The sequence below is a fragment of the Spodoptera frugiperda genome, chromosome 29 (genome assembly GCF_023101765.2).
Source record: "Spodoptera frugiperda isolate SF20-4 chromosome 29, AGI-APGP_CSIRO_Sfru_2.0, whole genome shotgun sequence".
Classification (NCBI taxonomy): Eukaryota; Metazoa; Arthropoda; class Insecta; order Lepidoptera; family Noctuidae; genus Spodoptera; species Spodoptera frugiperda.
The window spans coordinates 10,965,752-10,992,713 of NC_064240.1; the positions used below are offsets into that span (position 1 = coordinate 10,965,752).

Consider the following 26,962-nt stretch of genomic DNA (forward strand, 5'->3'; position numbering starts at 1 on the left):
GGCCTCCTCTGAAACGTATTTGACAAAGACAAGACGTCCATAAGCAAAATGAATATTTTCCGAAATTTATATTAATAAAGTGGAATCATTGCCTTATAAATCTTTATTCACAATTTGATAGTAATTAATTATCAAATTTCTATGTAGTAGGAATCCAGACAAAGTTTTAATAAGTCTTAATGGGCAAATCCCTTCGACCTCTTATATTAATTGGCGATCTTAATAAATATAATTGGCTGTTGAAGTCTTGAGTACCGGCCGACTCGAAAAACATTATATTTACTTTAATTATAATAAGGCAAACGACGATTCCTAAATTCTTATCATTTTCTAGAAGTATCTGGTTGTCAGGTTACATTTTAAAATCAAATTTATATTTTTGACGAGCCGCAAGCAATAAATGTTCGGAAAATAATTTTCATCGCGCAATGTAACATTGTGTCTTTTATTATTTTAAATTAGCAAGAAGAATACGTATGAGAGCCATACTTAGGCACGAATGAGGCAGCTCGACCGGAGTGATACGACGGCCTTAGAGAAAACCGACGTGAAATAACGCTTGCGTTGTGTTTCGTTGTGTGTGGAGGCCCAATTACCCCCCTTCCCAATCTTCCCAAACCCCAATTCCCCAACAACACTTAAATTCCTAACCCCCAAAAGGCCAGCAACGCACTTGTAACGTATCTGGAGTTTCAAGTGTCCATGGGCGGTGGCGTCTGCTCGTTTACCGGCTTATTCCATAAAAAAGAAAGGTTCAAACCTTGTTCAAACACAAATATTAGTTAAAGAGTATTTTGCGAATATTTTGTTGAATCTCCTCGTGTGATTTCGTGTTCAAAAAGGTTCGTTACTTTTTTATCTAAAACTGGCCATTTATTTTATTGACAACACGTCAAATAAACGATTAAAAAAAACGTAACAATTTCGAGGTTATTCAACTGTCAAATCGTTTTATGTATTTTGTGATCGACGAATGAAAAAATCAACGAACCAGATATTAATTTATATGTTTAAATTGATTTTTTTATTGGCCTCGTGACCGGGATTGTTAGATATTATATTATATGTATCAAAAAAGGATATCAAATGTTACGTTATGGTATTTACTGATTCTACACATTCGGGTTTCTGGATACACAGGTATTTGTAGCTGATTGATTTTTCAATTCATGTTAACAGAATTTGCATGTAAAACGAGGAATTATTTCATGTGTTGAATAAATTTTAGAACGTGTTAGGTCTTCATGTTGCATAGAAAATGTTATGCCTCGCTTAGTCGCTTGTTAATCTAATTAAGTAGTAAGTCAAGTAGATAATATAGCGGTTTAGTTGCATAACATTATCATATTATACGTTTTAGTACGTGAAGCGGATAACTTCACAAAACACACGTAGTTTGAAGGCTGTGTTTTAGTTTGTAGGGAAGCTACGGAAACGTGATCTCAAACTTCGTTCCGTCAACATGACGTGGATTATGAATTATGTTCATTTTGCTAATAAGGTATTAGCTTTTGCCCATGGTTTTGTTTGCGTTAAGTATTATTATTAATGGAATTTATAAAAATCCTATCTTAGGTCATAGTAGCTTTATGCATGCAAAGTCTTAGCCCGATCAGTTTAAAATTGTCAAAATTTCACACAAAGTTTCATCCCCTATTTTATCCCATTGGGGTTACAATTAAAGAAAATACTTTCACATAATTTCACAGCTCAGCTATTACTTCTACGTAGCATAGCACATCTCTAGTAGAAAAGCATCCTTACCCAAGCGTTTGAGTTTCCACACTTTTTGCGATACAACTTTATAAAAATGTATTAATGTATTTATGTATGTATCTACTTTTTTACCAAGCCTAACGCTTACAACTCAACGCATGACCTTAAATATTTTTAGACCTAACATATTACATTATGTTTTAAACAGAGATTCATATATTACTCATTTTTTGCAAATGAAAAGCAGGTCGTGCGATAGTGATCATACGCCCACACTACCCAGCGTTTTAACAACCTTCTCAGAAGACTTACTTTATTACCTACACCTATAGGCTTACTTTAATACGTCTTTTTATGTCATCACGACTTTAATATAACCTTTAGAATTTGTTCTTCTCTAGTTGTATTGAACAGTTGAAGTGAGATTTTTGAAAGATCGTAAGACTAGTAGGTACCTATTGTGATTTTTTTACGGAATTCCAATTCTGGAAGTAGATAATACTTTGATTATGTATTTGGAACTAGTCAACTGATTAATTTGAGTTTCTCTCTCTCACTTTTGATAATCTATAAATATTTACTTACAAAAGGCCGGCAACGCAACTGTGACATATCTGGTGTTGCGAGTGTCTATGGGCGGCGCTGATCGCTTACCATTGGTGCATTTTATAAAAAAAGACTCGTCATGTCTGTTTGTGTTTAATAAATCGCGAAGTCAGCAGAGATTATGAATACATTTACAATTCCCTAATACACGGATGATCGACCACTCGTCCTAAGCGGTTAATTTATCACGTTAACTTATATCCGTATGAAATTGTTCCATGAAATGATGAATTCCATTAGCTACTAGCGCGTGTTTAGCGTTCTAATACCCAAACGTGCTATCAATTTGTCCACTTCAAATTCCGATGCCGTTGGTCTCGTATTGATTACTTTGTTGAAATTAATCGATTTCCCGGCTTTATCTGCGGCTGGATTGGTTGGCTTTATTGAATGCGTAATTGTATTCTAATTTCGAAGTGACTGATATATTTTCATGTTTTTTTTTAATAAATTAAATACTGAATGGTCAATTGTCTTTCTACTATAATCAACGACTATGGACTCTGGTGGAGGATTAGCCTTTAGCAAAATTTTATTTGCAGTTAGAGATTTAAACAATAAGTTTAGTGTTTGCTCTGCCATTCCGTTTGTCATAAAATGAATGGTACATTGTGCAAGAATGTAGCTCATAGGGTTGGCTGTTCCGGAGCTGTGGACAGCCTAGCGAGTAACTAAGGCTCCGGCTCGAAAAGCAGAAATAGGAACGGGGTGGTTTTTAGTCAATAAGAATCTGATACTCTCGCCTCGCTCAAGGCGGGATATGAAATCATTCAATAGTCTTTTTTTTGCTCCCTCAAAAAAAGAGTAGTCTGTTTTTATCTTAGAGCGCCTTCACACAGTCATAGCCTTCACCCACGCCGCCAGACACACGCTAGTCATGATCATCATCATAATATCAGCCACAAGACGTCCTCTGTTGAACATTGACCTCCTCCAATTACAAACTCTAGGGGCGCTCTTAAAATCACGACAATAATTTACAAGTCACATTACATTAAAATGTTCGGATAGTCAAAAGTAGTACTTAGTGGTTGTAATACCAGATATTCATATATCTACTGGGTCACATGGTTGGAGGGTTGCCAACAATTGCCAACTACACAACGTTTCAGCTTGCTCACATGCCCAGATAATAACGCGAAATTTTGATTTATTGGAATAGTGGAATTTGAAATTTAAATGAGAGTTTTTATTTGAGACTGAAAACCTGTCTGGTTTTAGAATATTACTTAATAAATTATATTACTTTACCTGTTTTTTAAGGTATTACTTTATCGCATACTTGAGCTGCGCATCTTCCTCACACAGCTACTTTGCGGCGGCGTATCTTCATAGCACATCTTACTCGCACAGCTACATAGCTTAGTATCAGTGAAAACGGTCATATAGTTTTACAGTTGCTTAGCTTAGCTATTGCATCTTCGTAGTATAACTATATAACACATTTCTGGTGGATATGCGTACTTACTTAGCTCCTATGAACATAATATTTTCTACAATTTTTGATTATCAAATTGATTATCATAATTTGCATTTATAACCACATTCTGGAACGTTCGGTATAACCAATCAAAAGTTATAGAATTCGATTCTCCAACGTTCTCCTTTACTATTTAGGTATCTATTAGTTTCGTGTTTTGACTTCAAAACTTACTTATTAGCATTTAAAATTGCCGTATGTTATTACCCTCAGCGTTCAATTGAAATTGAGCTCAATTCTTATCTTATTAAGGCTTAATTATTATGTTTGTTGGGCGTTGATTGGGCTTTTGAGCCTTTGAATACCTATGATACATGAGTAATTGATTACGTGAAGAAGTTACCGTAATTCAGGTTTGTTTACCACAAGATTATGTTGGCTTTTCTTTTATTTATTTAAATACACTTCATTTTTCATTAAAACATGTTACATTTTTCACAACATTGCTGTGAATTTCTCACTTTTATTTATTTATTTAGTGTCACCAACATAAATAAAGTAATATTGCATAATGAAAATAACAGTAACATACAAAATACCTGAGGCTTATTTGTATTTACAATTATAGGTGACCACAGCATACATATAATTTTAAGTTTAGAGTAATAAACACTTATAGATGTATAAGTGTTTATTACACACACACATACAGACACACTTACACATGTATACAACACTCGTAGTTAATATCAATAAAAAATCTTACTTAATACAAAATCAATAAAATACACAATGAATTTGAATAAAATCATGTCTCATAGAAATTGTCACTATCCATATATTAGGTTCGCAGAATTATATTTTTGTTACTTTTGTTGAATATCTAGGTAACGTCAGGGAGTCTCGCTATTGGTTAGTTTGTGCTCTAGTAATCGTAAGCTTCAGCATTAAGTAGCTATATTCAATACTTTAGAATTCCATTCCAATATCAGTACTTTACAAGTTTCTTTCATAAGCTAACACTCTATAAAAATAAGATATGTAATACCATCAACAAAATAACTTTCGTCGCAAAATTTTCATAGCTCCTCTGATATTACAGGAGTAGCTACATGTTTATGCAGCTTTGAAACGAGGTACGCTTGTTCTTACCAAAATGAAATTCTCAAGTATTACAGCATAGTTGGCCAGCTTGAGGATGCTTTTGTACCAGAGATGTGCTAAGCTACTTTGCTGTGGATGCGTTTGGCATCCACCAATCATATTCATCGGTACACATAGCTAAGCATTGGGAAACGGACTCAGCTGAGCTATGTTTTTATATGGAAAGATGTGTGCTATGGATGGCTGCTCTACTGTCGATACACGGCATACTCACGCTGTGCGTCTTCCTCGCACAGTTACAAAGCTAGTATCGATGGAAACGGCATAATAACATAATTTCACAGCTTAGGTATTACATCGTCGTTGATTAATTGTATACAGAAAAACGCTACCACACGCTACAACGTTAGGTGCTCGGATAGGCCTGCTCCATTGAACCAACCAATCAGAGCGCCGAACGAGGTAACGTTTTGATATAGCTAAACGTAAATCAAACTCGTACTAAGCCCTCTCCAGTAATACTTCGCTACGTAATAGCAGCACTTACTCTATATAATAATCGAAGTAGAAAAATTAACACTCCAGCCAATAAGTCACGTTTATCACTAAACTAGAAATATGAGATATTGGATATCAAGACCATTCAATATTAGGAGATTTTCTAAAGAAAAATATTAGTCAATTTTATCTGTACATAGATTTCATTATACAAACTGTTTCCAAACGGCTATTATACAGGGCGTCCTCCATAATAAAGATTCGGACCCAGCTATCATAGTAACGTTAAGTTCAATAAATATCCTTTTTGGACTATGTGGAGCGGAAACTACAAATCATTTGATACTTTTCTTTTATTTATCTCGCCATGGTGATCATGGTAATGTACGGTTGACTGATACATCAATATGAAATGAAACGCCTTTTTTATTTTTCGTAAGGGTTGGTCAAAGGGTAACTTTCTAGCTTCCGTTAAAAGTAATTTTGGAAATACTATCATCATCATCTTGAACATTCAACCTTCTGGAAAATTGTCAGGTCATTGATTCTAACAAGCCTTTGTCATCCAAATTGGACTTCAAACAGAGCAAATGGAAATATCATAGCAATTTTAGTTGGTATTGATTGTAGTGAAAAGGATGAGTTGGAAGCGGGCGATATAAGATAGCAGTGGGTCACGTGACGCACCGGCACTTCTGGTTTCCAACATTCTTTCTATGCATTTCTATGAAATGACCTCCGTAGTTAACGACATGAAGCTAGCAACGCGTCGCCAAACGGCAGATGTCATGACGATGATGTTTTAAATCATGACGGTTGTGATGGGTCTTAACGACTTGTCGTGGTTGTTCCACGTCAAGTCGTTGAAACGACATCACGTCGTCTGCTGCTGCCTCATGTCGCCCGCTTCCAACTTGTACCTTTAATCTGGACTTGTAAAACCGGTATACTAAGAAGAGGATTTATAAAAGTATTAAAAAAGGTGTGTTTCCAAACATTTTCAATATTATCTTGTTTCTTGAAGCAATTAAATTTGCATCAACACAACAGGCTAAATCTTGTTGACCTTAATCCATTACTCCGGTCGTTATTTCCGACAGTGTAATAACACCAATAAATATAAATCTTTTTTGTAAACATTGTGTAATATTACACTGGTTTTGTAATAAAATGTAACGTTATATTGAAGTTTACCCCCTTTTTATCGTCAATTTACTCTCGGCGGTAGAAATAATTTCAGGTTTTATTTTACGATCAAAACCGAGAGTTTCCTTTAATAATCACTCTTCTATTACTCAATAAATAATTCCTTGTGGAATTTTCCAAACTCCTACGTTGAAATTATTACGTAATAAAAATTCAGTAATAGTCAAAGTTTGTATGAATAAAATATGTCATTCTGTTTCTGATTATCATAAATCAAATTATTCATTACGGGATGTAAAATAAATTGATGAAATATCAGAGAAATTGACAATATTCGACTTATATTTAAGACTTGCTAACTTAGAACAATTTGTAACCTCAAAAATATCTATCTACATAATATATTATATAGCTTAAAAGTGACTGACTATCAAACCACTGTAGGGATCGGGCTGAAATTTGGCATGCAGGTAGATGTTGTGACGTAGGCATATCCTTAGAAAAGATTAAGATGAAGAGAACGCGAGCCAAGCGAAGCAAAAGCTAGTTCATCTTATTTCTATAGTTCGTTAATTTATTAATGTCAGGTAATACCATTTTTTTACGAACCTTTCTTAAAATTTCAGGAACCCCTAAGCTAAGGAAGGTGACGCTTGAGGACATTTTTGTTTTCACCAATCATACAGGTAAGAGGTGGTTTAAACGCGCCCTCACACTAACCGCCATACTCAGTCATTTAATGGTTACTTTTAACCAAATCCTTAGCAATTGTTTTCAGTATAAAATAATTTAAGTAATCATTAAAGATTCTACAAAACTTATTGTGTACTATAAAGGTTAGTAAATACTCTAGCCATTTTATTTTGTTAACAGGACAATTACAAGATCAGACGAGTTTTAGAACAAACACACTGTTTGACGATGCAGACGATATTCAGAGACAACTCGATAACGAAGCTAGGGATCGTATTAAGTTTGGGAGAGTAAGTTCATAACATAACTTAAAAGAAACTCTTGATTTGGGGTAATAAACTGAATCTATAATATAAAAATAAAAAGATATTTTTTTTTAATAAATATCGTGAGACATGAGATAAATAACCTAAAAAATTACGGTTTACTCACGTACATCAATGGAGAAAAGCTCTATTAGTTTCGAGTCACAGAGGGACTCTTCATCATGAGCGTAAATCTCGAGAACAGCTGAACCGATTTTGCAAATTCTTTTTGTTGGGTTTACTGTTAGAAAAAGGTTTTTATGTAAGAAAGAAAATAACAAGTATACGCATAAACATTTTCACGGCGAAACAAATTTTACAGGGTTTGCTAATTTTGAATAGAATTTAGATACTTAAAAACATGGACTTTGGTACTCATGTCGATCATACCAAGGACGACGTAGAATTTTTAATTGAGAGAGAGCTTCGATAGGAGTCCTGTGATACGAGTATCCAGATTAAATATTGGCATTAGCTATCAAATAAATACCTAATCTAAACTTTCGTCTTGTTTGCAGCCAAAAACTATTTGGGTATTCCATTTTCCAACGCATTTTCCAGACCGCAACTCTATAGATGAGGAACCTCCCGAAGACCAAATAAGATGTCCACGAGATTTAGTAAGTACACTGTTAATTTAGTTTCGTTATTACATACTGCTACTGATTTATACTATGTCTTTTTTTGGTATAGTGATGTTTACTTTTCTCCAAATCAGTGAGGATATTTTTTATTTTGATAATCATTTACTTGACTCCTTTAATCAACAATCCCTATCAGAATCTTGCACTCTAATGTGTAGAGTAATACGAAGAGGTAGTCTTAGGTCTTTCGAATCTAGAAAGCAGCTGCAAAATAACCCGGAGCTGCGCACTGCCTAGCGGCTTTACCGAGGCTCTGACTTGAAAATCAGGAGTAGGAATGGGGTGGTTTTTAGTCAGTAAGAATCTGACGCTATCTCGCCTCGCCCATGGCGGGAAAAGTCATTGGATGATTTTCCACCCTTAAAAACACCTGCAAAATACCGCTTCGACCACATAATAAAAAATATTTATAACCAAAAATTTGTATGCATAAGCTAGTTTCATTTAATTCAATAAATACTTCTGTAGTGCAGTTTCTTACAGTATTTTTTTTTTTGTAAAGGCAGCAATTTAAAAAGTCTCGCCCAAAATGTTGCACTAGAAACATTTCTTAAATTGTAAACATGTTGAGTACATAAAGACAGTTGTATTATTAGTTTATGTAAACTTTGCGATGGCTGTGAATACGAAGCGATGGATTTAGTAAAAAACCGAGTGGCTAGTCGGGACGGGAGGCATTAGAGTGTGAAATATTTAGCTGTAGCTGTAGTTACAGCTACATATTTTGCCAATTGCTATCCCTGCTATGCTAGCGTAACTACGCTAGTAATAGCGGTTGTTGGGATAGCAATTGCATAGGGATAGCAATTGTTGTAAATTTCGTCTTAACTACCCGACAGTCTGCTTCTTGATTTTCAGTATCATTGCTCAATTTTGTAATGAATTTCGTTTCGTTAATAAAACCAGGACAAGAAACTTATGAAAAAAGCTTACATTTATTTTCTACCAGCATTTTTTTATCTACCATATCTTTCCGTTGAAATAATAAATTTTTTCTGTATCTTTACTACTTTAATTTAACAACAAACACACGAATTAAGAACAGTTTACGTTTAGGTGGTTGCCACCACCTAATCCTATCTATTATAGTTTGAAAAGCTATTTTCAGATACAGGTTCTATATGTCTTGACTGAACGGTTAGTGCAGTGGCTGGGCAACCGGCTGCCATGCAACTGGTACGATACGGAGCAACTGTTTGTGTTATCCTCAAATTATTGTTTCGAGTCTGGGCATAATGTGTTTTAGCAATTAGAGTTTGTAAATGCACCTACGATACAGGAGAATATCCTAATGCAGGGCAACGTCTTTTTCAAAAACCAAGAATTGCACGGTTGATAATGCTCACTGCTTAGCTTTTTAAATAAGTTAATGATGTTAGATCAAAGGAAGAACTCCAGAGACAAGCCATTATTTCTTACTAACAAAGTACTTATTTAAACCTGTAAAATATTCTATAGTCATTTTATTCAACGTTTTACTGAATTCTACATCATATTCAACTCTTTACACAATCTTTCTCAAGAGACTCATTAGGTGTTTACATTTTGAAAATACCACAAAAGGAAGGTCACTTTATATTAATAGGAGCCTTAAAAAATTCGCTTCTATTTTCAGTAAAGGTTTCTGAAAATTCAGCGAAGAATTTCATGATACGTAATAACGTACAACGCTTTGGAGTTTCAGTAGGTTTTAATAAGGGGGAGATTACACTTCCTGCTTTCAAAGTATGATAGTTAAGTGCTGGATTCTTTGGTAATTTAAACGTGTATACTGGTTAAATGGCCTTATGCTTAGCCAGTAGCGTAGCGTGTTTTAGCGGGGACCTGAATAAAAAATTGTTTAGGGGTTTTTTTTTTGAAGTGGAAAAATCATCCAATAACGTAAAATTTCCTAAAGTCACTGCTGTTGACTTTTTAACGCATGCTTTACGCAAAAAAAAAAAGAAAGAATTGATTATTTGGACTTTTGTAATTTTTGAAATAAAAATAATTATTGGGAAGTTTGTAGGCCTACGCACGTCAATTATAGATACGGCGATAGCTACGCCCCTGTTCTTAGCTCATAGCTGCTGTATATTAGGACAAAGTCATGATTATGCAGAGTATATTTATGTAACGTTTATTTTTATTCCACAGATTCTAAGAAAAAAACCTCGAGAGGAAGTGGAATATGATGAAAAAGCTGCTATGGATTTGATGACACCACCACCGATGGGTAATGATTTATTTTGTTTCACTTCTATTCTAAATATTGTTTTTTTTTTCAAAACATTATTATCAAAAATCATCATAATATATGATTATAAAAATCGTATGGAAACTTAAAACAACGGTTTACTCATGTAAACATATCGAGGAAAGCTCTACTAGTATCGAGTCACAGAGGGACTCTTCCTCGTGAGCAGCATGCACGGACGTAACGACGTCGCGCAGCCTACGATTTTATTGCAATTCTTTACTTAAAAAAGTTGATTACCTACTAATTTTCGTTTTTAATTTAAGTCTTGTTAAGAATTAAAATGTTTTACGATTATAATGTTCTGAAAATTTAAAATCGTCAGTATAAATTTAAATGTTATTAGGTATGGGATTTTTTAAAACTACTAAATGACGATTTTCTTTATTACAGCTTTGTATTGGGATTACACAAGTAAGTTTAGTTTCTTTTACAAAATCTTACAATTTTGTTTTACAAAAAATATTAAGTACTAGCTTTTGCCCGCGACTTCGTTCGCGTGGAATAGTGACTTCCGGCAAATTTTTGGTTTTAACCACATAGTTCCCGATCTCGCGGGATCTCTTCAAAAATGAGATGTGGAAGATATTCCAGGGAACTCTTCAAAAATCAACATAATGAGCTCTGCGTTTGAATTTAATAGATGTATACTCACTTAGGGCATTGAAAAAATAGTTTAAAAACGGACTTAAATTAACTTAAAACTAAAGAAAGCTACGAATTACGAATTTATAACAATTAAAAAAGAAACTATATTACAACCTATCCTCTATGCTATAATAACCAAGCTTAAACTAAATAATTTAAAAGAAACGACTTAAATCTAATCTAATTAATTTATAAATTAGACTTACAATTTTATTAAAAAAACTAACTACAGTAACTACTAATAATCGATATCAAACTAAACCTACGTTAAAAAGTTAAACCAGAAAACCAGGAAAACCCAACAAATAAACTTATTAATTGACAAATACAACGAAACCAATTTAGAATATACGAAACAGCAGGACCACTACAGACAAATAATCATACGACTGATAATACACATTTTCTACAATAGTACCGAAGCGCTCGGCCGATACCCAACCAAATAATTGTAACAAAACCATAGCGCAATCTATTTCGATCCCAACGCCATCTATCGAGGATAAAGACAACTTGGATTATTTATTTATACTCCGTTCGGGCATTTTCTTTGTACTAAAAGTTTAATTATATTGATATAATTTTTTTCATACCTTTTTACTATTTGTTAACTTTTTTTCGATGAATTAAAACAATAACATGAACCGAAGTCGTGTAACGATCGACATAGAATTATCTATACTCCGTTAGAGCGTTTTCTTTGTACTAAAAGTTGTATTATGTTATATTTTTCATTGCTTTTTACTATTTTGTAAAAACAAATTTCCAATGAATTAAAACAATAACATGAACTGAACAATTGTAATTTTTACACCATTGCGCGATCAACGCCATCTATCTACGGAGTATAGGAACAGCCCGTCCGTACTATAAGTACGAAATTGAACGCTAGATGGCGCTGTATGTCCGGAATAAATTTATTTTTTATTTTATTTTTTTTATTTTTATTTTATTTTTATTTTATTTTTATTTTATTTTTATTTTATTTTTGTTTTATTTTTATTTTATTTTTATTATATTTTTATTTTATTTTTATTTTATTTTTGTTTTATTTTTATTTTATTTTTATTTTATTTTTATTTTATTTTTATTTTATTTTTATTTTATTTTTATTTTATTTTTATTTTATTTTTATTTTTATTTTATTTTTATTTTTATTTTTATTTTATTTTATTTTTATTTTTATTTTATTTTTATTTTATTTTTATTTTTATTTTATTTTTATTTTTATTTTATTTTATTTTATTTTATTTTATTTTATTTTCATTTTATTTTTATTTTTATTTTTATTTTGTTTTTATTTTTATTTTATTTTTATTTTATTTTTATTTTTTGATTTTTGAAATAAAAATATATCTATGTCCTTTCTAAGGTTCTAAACTATATCTGTACCAAATTTCAACCAAATCCGTCAAATAGTTGCGGAGAGTAATGGTATAAGCATAGAATGTTCGACGTGATTCTTTAATTTGACATAACTTTTTTATTTATGAACCGATTGACATGAAACAAACACTAAATGTAAATTTAAGCATCCCACAATATATTCGTGAAAACCGCATCCAACTCGGATCAGCCGTTTCTGAGATTAGCGCGCACAGACGAACAGACAAACAGACAAACAGACAAACAGACAAACAGACAAACAGACAAAAAAAAAGTTAATTACATTTTTGGGTTCGACATCGACATAACAATAACCCCTGTTATTTTTTTTATTTTTATTTTCAATGTACAGACAGCACTTTTCTACGATTTTATTATATGTATAGATTTGCATTCACTTGTCATGATAGTAAAAATATTGAGATATTAGAAGCTAACTAGTGGTCGCCTAGTGGTCGAAATTCAACCATATACGATTTAATTTACAATACCACATAACATACGTTCAAGGATAATTTTTATTTAACTCAAACTCAAACAAACTCTTTTCATATGAGACGTGAGAATATCATCGCAATGTCTATCGATTTTGACGTTTTGTCAAATACGATCAGATACTATGCATGTGTGTGTAATGTTTTATTTATTGATTTAATGTACTTTATAAGCGTTATTTTTGAAAAATATTAGCGTTCTGTACTTCTCCTACACATAAACTATAAGTGTACCAAATTTTATGCTCCTACGTCCGCGCAATTTTCGTAAAAAGCGGTCCAAAGTTTTTGCATCACGTATTAATATATAGATTTTTTCGAATTTCGATCTCTTATAACAAAAAGACAAATACAATACATATTTCATAGCTATCCTTTTTTAAAACAATCTAAGAACGTCAACAAATAAAACAGTTAGGAGTAAAATGTAGAATGTAAAAATATCTTAATTAGGCCATTTGAAATTTGTGTTTCCCTTTTGCGTCGTAGATTTTACTGAGCCGTTTACATAATAAGTTCTTAAGTGATAGTAGGCGTGCGAGTCACGTAGCATTTGTAAATAGGTTAGTTCAGTACGCAGTCGTTCGTAAAGTTGCCATGTAAATGTAACTCTGGAAAATTTTCCACTAAGAACAGGAGAGATAGGGGCAATTAAAATCTTAAATGGCAATATCAAAGTACAACACTGAAAGCTCCATTTTTGAGACTAATGAAGGCCACTTTCTATACGTGAAATCTGGTGAATATGTCGATTATTTCATCGTACTGTTTCAAAATGTCGATTTCGAAGCCCTGTTTTGATTCTTTATTTAGTTTTAATAGACTAATTCTTTACTAGTCAAATTCAATACTTTTTTCGAAACGTCAAAAAAATATGGATTTTTGTATGAGATAGTGCGTTACGACGTCATCAGATTTTTAAGTCAAGTAGCTGACTTATTTCTTGAAAATTAAGTAGATCATCAAATCTAAGAATAAAATTATGATTATTATTGAATATCGTATAGTATTAAAAAGTCGAAATAATTTATTTGTGACTCAACTACATTGCATATTACTTATTTTGTCAATTGAAAACCCTTGTCATGACTGTGACTTAAATTTAAAAATAAATCTCGTGGGCGTGGATTTTACGTCACTACCTGACCCTTTGTCGTAACGTAGGCGTGATACCACGCTACCTCGTCAAATGACAATTCAACTCATTTGGCTCATTTTACTTAATTGCTTTCTTCTTGACCTTTGAAAATAATTGGAAAAAAAAGTAAACAGAGAAATATACAGACAATTGTAAGAACGTACAAATAACATTCCTTACCGTGGAAATCTCCTTTACATTCCTCAAGCTTTTGATTCACTTAGTCTGTTGTTGTTTTTGTCGATTTCCTAAGTTTATCTCAGATTTTCTTAAAACACCGTACCGTAAATGCTGGAAAACAAACCTAATTACCTCTTCTTAGGTTGCTGTTTTCTTTAAACTTGATCTAATGAATACTTGAAGACAGACGGTCTTGAGTTGGCCGGTTTGCTTTTGTAAATAAAACACGAAATTGTTCGGACTTTTGATTTTTTTCTTCTAGTTGGGTTTGTTTTTACATACGAGTACCTCTATATTTAACGAATTTCAAATATATACTAAATGTCAGTAGTTAACACAAATATGTAGTGCGTTGTCTGTCATCGCGTAGTTCATGAAATGATTTTTTCTCACAAAGTGGTGTAAACGGAACTCTCTCGCAAAATCTGTACATTTTGTTTTTATAATTTTAATCGTTTTAGTTTTTGTGTTATTTATGCAACATCGCCCTTAATCAGTTCATTACAACTATTATTACATAAAATAAAGTCAAGTTAAAATACTTATTTCAATTAAAATACTTTCAAAACGAATTCTTTAATTTTTTTTTTTATAAAACTATTTTTATCCATCTCTTGTTGGTAGAGTTTGGGAACGTTTCGTTCACATCCTACATGAAACTAAAAAAATTATTGCCTCGTCACGTTTTTCTACAGAGATATAGATTTATTAGATATTAGATAGATTAGACTAGTCTTAAACTGTATTATAGCTTACGGTTCAATAATTTTCTAGCTCAAGCAAAATGGACAACTGCGTTCCCAGACTGTGGTGGAAAATCCCAGTCTCCCGTAGATTTGCCGGTAGCTGGCCTTATAAAGGCAAGAGGTGCAAGATCACTACTTTTTCAAAACTACGACGTAGAGGCACAAAAAATGACCTTGATGAATGATGGTAAACGAGGTTAGTTTTTATATTCTTCCATCTTTATTTTCACCTACATCATTGTAGTATTTAAGTAAATCTGTATAAGCCTGTTTTTTTAACATTTTCCATTTTTTTTGTGAGTTAAGTATGAATTCCATTAATTTTTGAAATAAAAAATAAATTGGCAGGTGATAAAATGTAACAGCTGGTGTATATATAATAACTTTTCCTCTTATAATGAGTGACTGACTGACATACAATACACAGCCAAATATCTTTGAATTCCTAGGAAGCTGAAACTTGATATTTATAATATAGTAAGGCGTGTAGGAGAGCACTAAGATGGCTAAATGGGATTTCTCTAAGCGTGGGAAATCGGTACGGAAAAGCTTTATACACATTTCAAATACATTTATGCCATTGGCATTTTCTGTCTTTCTGACCCTTGGATGGTGCACAGAAAATATACCAGCGGGTGCAAGGATTTTATGCCAAGTAATAATCAATTCTGAATAGAATCTCTTCTGATTTCACAAGCTAATGTTTTAGTGATGTACTAGGGAGAGACATTTGTTCAGCGATGGATATCTTTCCTTAACGATGACGAAAATAATACTAATTGGGATCTGAACTCTAATAATACTCATTGTAGTCCTATATTCCTGTGAAATTTCTACGAACTTAGATTTAAATACTACGTTGTTATAACTATCGTGGAATAATTTTCAAACGGATTTGTTAAAATAACAATTTATCTATCTGTCCACGAGTTTAGCTTTATGATTCGTAGAAATGCGGATTTCCATTTCAGAATAGTTTGATGTTGTTAATTAGTCTGTGGTCAATATTTTGAAATTGGTTTGATAGTTTATTATCTATCATTGCACAGTGTTTGTTTTTATCAGATATTTAGAGTGCTTTTCCGCCAGAGATGTGCTATGTAGTTATGTTACGAAGATGTAATAGCTAAGCTCTGAAACTATGTGACCACTGATACTAACATAACTTTACAAAGAAAATGGGCAGCTGGAGTACCCGAAGTATCGATAGAAGAGAAGCCATCCGTACCACACATGCATAATACGCATCTTTCCATATAAAAAACATAGCTTAGCTGAGTCCGTTTCCACCAGTGCTATGCTATTTGTACCAATGAATATGATTAGTGGAAGCCAAACGCATCTACAACAAAGTGGCATAGAACATCTCTGGTGGAAAAGCAGACATAAGCAAAGATAATAATCAATACAATAAGCCGAATACATAAATGACAATCCCGAGATCAATGAATATTGACTACCTATATACTTTGTTTAGAAGTCGACTCTCAAAGACATTTTATGGCACCACGACGCCTCAGTTCAATAGAAAATTCTCACAAAAATTCATTGAATAGCAATATTTTGTTCCAAATAAATATCTTAAAAATGCTATAAAAGTTTCCCTTATTTTTCACATAAATTCCGCGCAATTAAACAGGAGGTCAACGAACAAAAGGACGCGGAACAAGAAAATTGAAAGATATAAATCAGGATTTTTCAACTCCAATGCCTTCGTGTTTTGGTTGTAAAAACATGAAAAATAAGACAGTAGATGGAACGTTTTGAGGTGTGAAACATTCTGAAACATTGCGTAATTAATTAAATCCGATTCATGAATTCCAATGAGTTTTTTTTTAGTCTTGAGTTCTGTTACCATGTTATTATTATTTGTTTATGTTTGATTAGCTGAATGTTAAAATGTTACGAGCAGATTACTTATTATTCATTTCTTTTTTTCGACTAACGTAATGTAATCCCTAAAACAGTCGTTTTCTAGATTCAACTCAGCTTGTCACCTCTGACGTTTAGTAAATAATTTCTTGTTTATACAGCTTATACCTTGTTTATTTTATAACTGGAAAAAGACGGTTACCAATGTCTCCCCTGGTAATAATAGATAATGTAGCTGATCTTTCTCATAATCATTCATCCACACACTATGTAGCCTTACAATAATTATGACAAAATAAAAATAAAATACGTACCTATCTAATATTTTTTAATTAACTAACTGACAGAGTAATATTATTTTTTTTATTTCATACTCAGCTTACTACTCTATTAATAATTAACTTTAGAAACTGTAAACTACCTATCTAACACTTACTCCTATCCTCTCTTCCTCTCCTAGTAATGCTTTTCGGTGAATGGAAAAGCGAGCAGCGTCCTCTGATCTACGGAGGTGCAGCCCATAGTCGGCGGTACCTGTTCCACTCCCTCACGCTCCATATGCCGGCAGAACATACAGTAGGAGGCCTTCAATACCCCGTAGAAACTCAAGCATTCTATGTGTCAGCTGAGTATAGGGACCTCGAACACGCTCTGGAGGCATCTCCTAGCGATCCACAAGCATTTCTTGCAGTTGCTAATATGTATAAGGTAAGTCTAAGTTGTTATAAGCTGATGATGATGATGACGATGATGATGAAGTCCTAATATATTTGACTTTAGACAGTTGTTATTCAATTTGTGCATAATTTTAAATAATCATATCTTCACTGTGAAGTACTAAATCTAAAATGAGTCATATTACAATAGGATTTTCATTAGCCATTGACAGAAAATTGTTGTTGAAAACTTTAGTGACAATAGTAGTTGACCAAAGAAAAGTTTACAACTCAAAACAGAAGTAGTAACAGGGTGGGTTTTAGTAAGTAAAAGTCTGACACTTCCTCTCGCCTTACCCAAGACGGGAGGTGGATGATTTTCCCATTTAAAAAAGGCATGTTACTAAATGAATGAAAGCCTAAACATCATTTATTTTTATATTCAAAACTTTGCTATCTTAAAACAGCTGTCAACTAGCTAAGATTAAACAGACAAAACAATAACAAATTGGAAAGGAACAGGTTTATAATTTGTTTGACAGAAAACACTAAAACTTTTTTAAAAATAATTAAGCTGCCTAATCAAATCTTCGTTTTTTCCCACCCTTATCTTATTTGGATCGGATCAATCTATCCTTTTTAATGGCTCTTTTATCTTGAAACCTGTCTAACAAAGGTGAAATACTCTTACAATTAAAATTGGATTGAAAAAAGCTTTGGGGGGATTACGCCATAATTTACTTAGTGACCTTTAGATGTTTCAAAGTTTGTGTCATTTTGGATAATCTCTGTTGATATTTAAAGCTACGTGGACAGCTATTTTGTAGTTTAAAATAATCTTTATCATGCCTTTTTTGAGAGAGGGAATCATCCAAAGATTTCTACCTCTTTAGTGAGGGCGAATGTCAGACTCTTACTGGCTTAAAGCCACTCCTTTTCTACAGAAATAGGAAAGGAGTGGTTTTCGGGCTGTGGGCTCCTGCTTGGAGCTGTAGCCCTAGTAACCCGTCCGTCCAATTTTGGCATTGAAGGACGTATCTAAGGTGTAGTACGATAGTAAAAATAGTGTTTAGTGAATCGAAACCAATACAATAAAGTATTAAACATTTTATTTTTCATTGAAGAAAAATCAACAGCATCGATTGTGGATTTTTGTCTACTTAAATACGAGACAATTTAATCCTAATATTAATTACGTTAAATTAATGAACTATATCTTTTCATAGGACATTAACACCACTTACCAAAATAAATAGCTAGGTTTAACAAAATTCCCAAATTTATCACAGTTTACTCGTAAATAGTCTTTCAAAGTTGGCAGCATTTGATGAAGTGGAAAAAGAATTTGTTTATTGTTACACTAACAGTGTGGTGTTAGGGGCATTGCACTCAAATAATTGTATACACTGGAAAGAGAGTAGACGGATCATTTGATGTTAAGCAATCACTTCCACTTATGGACAATCATGACACTAAAGAAACCTCGCCCTTGCTTGTGTTTAGCATTCGGTCGCACTCACATGGCTAAACATAATAATAATTAAGCTTTGTTGCAAGCTACCGGTTGTTTATGAGGCACTCCGGCTGAGCTGGTCTATACCGAAGCATGGCTCTCTTCATCGAAAAATACTTCAAGCTATTTTCTCTCTTCAATATTGCTTAATATTCTGTCAAAATGTGATAGGAAATGAGACTTGCTATATAAACAAAAATATACGACAACAAAATAGTTTCTATTATTGAAAAATCCAAGAATATTTCCTGAATCCCAGAGCCAGACGCATAATTTTCTTCAATAGTACTGGTAGCGAAGACATTCCACAAAGATCGAGAAAATTCTTGGAAAGAAACTCGCTTAAAATGATTTTTCAATACAACACGAGGGAATTTATAAATACAATAATCTCCAATCGAGCCCTGTTCCTCTTACTCAATAGATTTTCTCGGGAGCAATGCAGCAATTTTCCCATTTTCGCGTTAAATTTAGCTTAAAATCGTAATATTCTCTTTTGCTAAGGAGTCATTCAGTACCTAGTCGTTATTGTGGCTTACTGCGGATAAATAAGAGCTGAGCAGGATAAAATATTGTCAACAATGGCTTTGACTTAACATAATGCCGAATATTTGAATGCTGAGTCTTTTCATTGTAAAGGGTCATTGCACTTACCTTTAAAATGCAACGCAAAGACGTATTCAGGCATTCATAGTGTATTATTCAAAGCGTTTTCATTTGAATGGTTGATTAATTGATATACCCAACGTGAAATCACGTCCTTTATTTATTTGAACGGTTTTGTAGTAGTGGGTTTTACTGTGAATATAGACAGCTTTGTTCATTATTTTGTGGATTAAGACGTTTAGTTATGTTTGTTTAACTCACAGTCATTGTTTATTTAAGCCATTCCTTAGGAATTATTTTCGAAGCATAATTGTCACTAAGGAATATTTTAAATAATTATTAAATATTGACTCTGAGTACGGCAGTTAAGTAAGTACATATTTTAATGATGACCATTCTAAGTTTCACGTAAAAAATGTTGTTTGTTTAACTACGATCGAAATAAGATTTGTCTCGCTAGTTAATTTGACCAAGAAGTTTATGTAACACAATTATTAATTATTAACAATAATGTGTTAGTTTAGATTAATAATTATTCCTAGCTACACAATTATAATAATAAACTTTTTCATTATTCAATCAAATGTGTTCACTTAGAATTGTGGTAAAATTATGTCAACATTATTCGAAAATTTATTATTTACAAAAGTAAAAATACTACAGCTTTCTCAATAGAAATGGATAAAATATGGGTTGGATGATAGAAAGATGGTTTAATTTCACTTCTCAATAGAAATAATTTCAGACTGAACCGCAGAGTGCTGTCTTAGTGCAGACTTTGGTTTCACAGTAATGAACAAAGTAAATTGTAATGGAAAATACTGGTTACACAAATGTCGCGGCCTTGACTTAAGAATTATCCTTTGCAGTAGGTCACACAGGGTATGCAAATACTTTAGAAGATGGTTAAATGGTACGTTAATAACTATATAAGTAGTAGGGTAAAAAACTTTCAACTTTTGTACGACCCTCCATAACATAACTGAGAAAAAATAAGTTGTATTAACTACGGGGTGTAAATTTGTTTTCTATAAAACCAACCAAGAATATATTATTGACTTTTGCTAGCTAATAGCAAACTGAACAGAAGTTGAGTTTGAAAAAGCTGTTAAAAATGTGTCGAGAAAAGATAATTGTTCAACTCAGTTACAGAGACAACTATCAATGTTAACATACACATACCCCGATTTAGCGTAAATAAACTGGAGCCGACATGACATGAGTTTCTATAGTTTCTGCATAATAGCTCAGTAAAATAAGGATCCGCAGATAAAAGCCCATAAGCCGTATATTGGTACTAGCGGACCCGACAGACGTTGTCCTGTCTACACGTCTTTAATTTGAAAATTTTAAACTTTTTTTAATAAGCTAAAACATTCTGGACCTTTTTGATGAAAATTGTTATTCAAATTTTATGACAATATCTAACGTCATTAATATTTGACACTGCGATGGTAGCGCCGTCTGTCGGATCCAATGTAAAACATTCCAAAATCAACAACTACTAATAAATTAAAAACTAATTAAAAAAACTTTGTCCAGCGGACAAAATTGTGAATCTAAACCATTCTCGGATCCTCTTGAATACACACAAACAGTTTTATCGAAATCGGTCTAGTCGTTTAAGAGGAGTTCAGTGACATACACACGTACAGAAGAATTATATATATAAAGATAGACCCTTTGTTTTCAGATCCTAAACACTGGGTCATAAAATGTATCGTTTACTCTCGTCTGCGTCAAAAGATATTCTAGGTTCAAGGTTTTCAGAGTTTAATAAACCCAATATGTTCGGGTAATACGATAGCAATAACTTTACGCTTCTTTACCCTCCGGAGATGTGTAATAATAGGATAGATGACTAGTTTTTATTTTAATGTCCGTCTTGTAGATTGTTTTAAAACATTAGCCATGTTTTTTTTTATTTTATTTTTTATGGAAATAAATACTTTTGAAACGAAGATATTATATTGATTTGAAATATCGCGTGACATCACTTCTACTTATGTTTTATACATAGAAAATATGTATTTACTCCCATTTCTAAATTTTGATTATATCTCATTGAGATAAAACGAATGAGACGTATGTCGTAATGAAAATGTCGTGTGTAATGAAATATTAAAGACGTATTTTTTTATTTTGTATGTGTAAATAAAAAATACGTCTTTAATATTTTTTCATGAACTAACTGACGGACTAAATAGATTTAAATTTTTTATACTTCGTCATCATCCCTATTACTTGTTAATTTACATTTACCTATTAGGTAAGGCTCGAGTCTCATGGTGTATAATGCATATCTATTCTAATCTTCTGCAGATTTCATCATCATCGTCATCATATCTGCCACAAGACTTGCATATACATTGACATCGGAACATAGGCCTCCCACAACAAATTATTTATCGGCTGTCCAGCTTTGTCTCATATCTATTAAATCCTTTTATGTATTAAGAATCTATTAAGACTATTAAAAATCTTCGATTAAATATAAAATTACAAAACAGTATTAACTAACCAAATCCTTTATTATTTTTTCCAGTATTCAAACTACTCACACAAGGGATTAATAGAAATATTAAAAGTATCGAAGTCAGTGCGTTATCGCAATGTTACAATTAAAAAGAAACCTCTCAGTTACTTCAATCCTCCCTTCAAAGAGTACGTTTGCTACCAAGGTTCCATGTCCACTCCGCCTTGCACCGAGTCTGTTCTCTGGCTCGTTAGAGGAAGGGCTCTGTCTGTCATGAGAGTAAGTATTAAGTCTTTAAGTAGCTAAATATAATATTGTTTTGATTGTTCTGTTTCATTCATGGGACCACCGGGTCCCGGACCTTTAAAAGGCGTAGAAGCTGAAGCCAACTCGCATAGGCTCGTTGAACAATTTTAATCTAAGTGAAAACTATGGAATACTGTGGAGCCTGCCCCCTGACATTGATTACATAAGGATAAACAAGCAAGGGGTGACTGGCAAACTAATGGGCCTTCAGATACGATCGCTCATTATTATTTTCACTACTCTCTATCCAGAAACTCTGCACAAAGAGGAGTGGAAAAAGGGTAGGGAGACCATTGCTCTGCAGTGGAACAATCACGGCTACAAATAATAAATATCGTTATTTTACTGATTGTGTTGCTATTTTACCAAGTGTGATATACTCTTACCTACACTGGTAGGCAGCCATTACACCCCTTTTGTATAAAGTTCAGCTTTGGGAATTCTATTACCTTAATAATTTAAAATATTTACCTCAGTAACATTTATCATCCAAATAGGTAGTAGGATAGCGTTTCAACAGTTAATAAGTAAATATTAGACATTTTAGTAATTTAATGTTGTTTATTATAAAAGTTAGTCTCAGACTCTCTAGCCTTGAAATATCTTAATCTACATTTTACAGTCCCTTTATCTAATTATGATCTTGTTACGAAGACAAGCTGTAATGCTAGGGGTCCTCGTAAATATGTCGTTTCGTTTGAACATGAGATTCTATATCTAAATCACCGTCTAACGACCTAGACAGAGTCATAAATTATCAAGGTCGAATGCACCATCTGCCAACAACGTAAGATGAAAACTGTCAGAATTTTGTACACAAAAAACTATATATTAAAATAAATATTGAAAACCTATTTTTGGCCAATATTTTTTAACTTGTGTCTGTTTAATATGACGTACACTCGTGAGTCTAAAATAAAAGTTTTTAAGATCTATTTAGATTGAAAATTGTAGGGTAAATGTGCTTCGCTATGCTTTTATTCTTTTAAACTAAAATAAAACTTAGTTATGTTATGAGTCATCGCACGATGTGGATCTTTGTGGATCTTTTGCGGATTAGATAATAAAAACTATAACTAGGGTGCTTTTTCGCCAGAGATGAGTTATGTAGCTATGATACAAAGATATAGCTATGCTGTGAAATTTTATATGACTGTTTCCTCTGATACTAAGCTGCACGAGAAAGATGCGCAGCTCGAGTATACGATGAATCGATAGTAAGCACGCATTTTTTCCATATAAAAATATAGCTTAGCCGAGTCCATTTCCACCAGTACTAAACTATGTACATCAATGAAAATGATTGGTGGAAGTCAAACCCATCCACAGCAACGTAGCCATAGCACATCACTGGTGGAACAGCGCTCTTAATGTTAAATTTATGGTGTAGTAATGTGCCGTAATGTGCACCTTTACTTACCCCTTCAGGGATAAAAGGCATGACGTTCCAATTTAAAACTATACAACATTTTATACATGAAATTAGTAGGTGTAGAGGATACATATTGATTTATTAATGTTCGCGGGTCGTTGGCATGACAGTGATTCATGATCCAGCATTAGCAGCCGTTGCCTGTTCATGTGGATACTCATTATTGTCATTTTGCTGTGATATCTACGTATTTGATATAAATTTAATTTTAGCGAACAAATAATTCGTACTTATTTAGTCACAAAATAATAGGATTTAGCGGTTTGGAACTGCGAGTACAAATAGAGAATCGACGTAATAATATGCATATATGATTTTAGTGAACCAAAACCATATTATAGTCAATATTGATTACAACTATTGCACGGTCATCAAAGTTTTTTTTTGAGGTGTAAAATCATCCAATGGCCTCCCGACTTGGGCGAGACAGGAGGGAGTGTCAGACTCTTACTGACTAAAAACCACCCCGTTCCTACTCCTGCTTTCTGAGCCAGAGCCCCGGTAAACCCGCTAGGTATTCCGCAGCTCCCGATCAGGAAGGTCATCGAACTTGGGGGATAGTAGATTTAACATAAATCGTTTTGTCTTTTGAGAGCCAATTACAACAAAATTCTCCCCACAAATTCAAACCGTGTTTACACCACAGCGAGTGAACTGAACTTTTTAAACCACTGACAGTCTTCTAGCCCGGACTGTTAAACTTAATTTATGTTGTACAGCAGCCAGTGTCATGCAAATTGCACCCAAGTGACAATAAAAAAAAGATTTACTGGCTGTAGCTCCTAGACTATTGTCCAAATGTATTTCCAATGTTTTGAATTCAGAAAGCGTTTGGAATAAAAATGGTATCTGTTTAAATGACTGCTTTGTTTGATCTTGTGGTCCCTCAATTGCTGTAACAATCCCTGGTGTACCAGGGAAAGCTGAAGGTTTTACCCATCGTTATTTTCAGTGCTAAAATTCTAAATAGTTAAAGTGACGATTGTATACAGAATTGCATGCGAAAAATAAAAAAATTGCAGAATAAACAGCCATCCCAAATGAATCCCAATCTATTAGAAATTCTCACACATTAATATTATTATGTATTTCACAATAAAATTCATCACACTTCATACTACATCGACACCCTTTTTTTCTGAGGAAATTAAATGTGGCTATTAATTTACGTGGTTTTCATTACTTTAATTGGGTAGATGACATTTTTTATTATAATAATATCTAAGTATCGTTATCTTATACGACAATACAAAAAAATACGTGTATAATATTTTTGCATTACTTAACTGACGGGCTAAATAGAATATTTGTCATTTTCTTAACCCGCATCATACCTTTTACAACAAACAATAAACCACGGTCAATTACTTCTGTCTATTATATAATATCTATGTCCATTGTAGGACACCACTTGTATTATATCATTACTATTTTATCAATAATACTCAACGTAAAATACCTATAACATCTCAGAGTAAAATAAAAATAAACTTACTGTGTATTGAATAACATTCTTTGTCTTTTAACGATTGATAACATAAGATTTTGATAAGATTCCATGACGTATTTAGCAAAGATGTTATTGTAATAAGATGATCATAGTATCTACAGATAAAAAAATTGGGAAACCCAGTATTATTTAATATTTTGACATCAATCAGTCTTATAATCGGATTTGGTGGTACAAACAGCACTTGTTAACTAGAGTAAAAAAATCTCAAATGTCAGAAATTTTCTCCTCATGAATCATGAAGAAACAAATATAATCGCTGTTATTATACAGTACCCATACGTGGAAAATGATATATAGGAGATGACGTTGACCTTGAGTTTACTAGAATATTTAGCCGTCCATTAATTTTTCTTTTCCATCAGAGATGTGCTACCACTCATTGGTGCACATCGCTTAGCACTGGTGGAAACGAGTTCAACGAAGATAAGTTGAAAGATGCGCGCTCTGGACGCCTGCTATGGATGTGTGCTATAGATGTAGCTCTGTACAGAACACAACACCTAGCAGTTACTTTGTGGTGGCGCATATTCATAACACATCTTACTCGCACAGCTACATAAATAGCTTAGTATTAGTGGAAACGGTCACATAGTTTCACAGCTCAGCTATTACATCTTTGCAGCCTAACTAGATAGCACTCCTGATGGAAAATCACCCTTAAGATAATGTTAATATGTTTGTTCCAGGAAGCGGTGGAAGAGATCCTCATGAAGACACAGTCAGCACCACAACAAATGTCTTTCCGTTCTATTCAACCGTTGAATGACAGAAAAGTGTATTATTTCAAATGAGTGAGGGAGTAAGAAGATGTCGGTCTCAATTGCTAGACTTTGCTTTCTCACATACAAATGAATGTCAAGCATGCCAAGATTTGTGTATGGGCAAACGATCAGACGGCTTACCTGATGGTAAGCAATCGGAGTCCTGCAACGCAGAAGAGTTACTGGTCGAGTTGACTCATTTGTATCGAAAGCTCTCACGATTAGCTCTCACGTGTGAAAAGATACCTTATTCTGTACTATTCATGGTTTTGTTTTGTTTCTTTCAGTATTACAAAAATGATTAAAAAACATTTTTTTCTTTTGTAACTTCTAAGTTTTTAGAATAAGAATATATCTTTTCGTTTCTTTGTCGTTTTCATTATATTTTTTTTACATAACATTAATATTTTTAACGCAATATCTTCCTCCAAATATTTTCCTTGATATCATAAACATTCTAAATATTTTTCTCAATAAAGATAATAAAAATTGTTTCGTTCTATACAATTTGGTAAAGAAAATATTTCAATAGATGTTTTGTTGTGATCTAATATTTATGTATGTTTGTAGTAATAATAGGAGCTTGTAACATAAAAGTGGAAATCAGTTGTCACTTTTAGTGTTCTTGTAACCAAAATAATACATAGTTTCATAGTCGATATTTGAACCTAAGTTCGAGTCTACCTCGAGTCTCGACTTGTTACAACAAATTACATCTAATTGCAAAATCACAAAATTAGAATAATAAAAGTCACTATTTCAATTTTAAAATAAAAGTTAGTTTGAAAAATATACTAAGTACTACATGGACAGAATCAATCAGTATGTGAACGGTCAATATCGATCGTATGAAAGTTTAATGGGAAT

The 26,962-nt window shown here is 32.9% G+C and overlaps 1 protein-coding gene across 1 annotated transcript; it reads left to right on the plus strand.

Moving 5' to 3' along the window:
- The first annotated feature begins 904 nt into the window (after positions 1 to 904).
- Positions 905 to 26,463, plus strand: LOC118268628 (carbonic anhydrase 6). Its single transcript, XM_035583183.2, has 10 exons — positions 905 to 1,140; positions 7,117 to 7,176; positions 7,364 to 7,473; positions 8,007 to 8,108; positions 10,269 to 10,347; positions 10,762 to 10,782; positions 14,989 to 15,156; positions 17,293 to 17,540; positions 22,153 to 22,362; positions 26,021 to 26,463. The coding sequence occupies exons 1-10, from the start codon at positions 1,065 to 1,067 to the stop codon at positions 26,123 to 26,125; spliced, it is 1,179 nt and encodes a 392-aa protein (XP_035439076.1). The 5' UTR covers positions 905 to 1,064; the 3' UTR covers positions 26,126 to 26,463.
- Positions 26,464 to 26,962: the final 499 nt, after the last annotated feature.

Bases quoted from the DNA above. Each gene is read 5' to 3' on its own strand.
- LOC118268628 (XM_035583183.2), top strand. From the start codon at position 1,065: ATGTATCAAAAAAGGATATCAAATGTTACGTTATGGTATTTACTGATT. The intron at 7,474-8,006 runs GTAAGTTCATAA...TCTTGTTTGCAG, and splicing joins ATCGTATTAAGTTTGGGAGA to CCAAAAACTATTTGGGTATT. The intron at 15,157-17,292 runs GTTAGTTTTTAT...TTCCTCTCCTAG, and splicing joins GATGAATGATGGTAAACGAG to TAATGCTTTTCGGTGAATGG.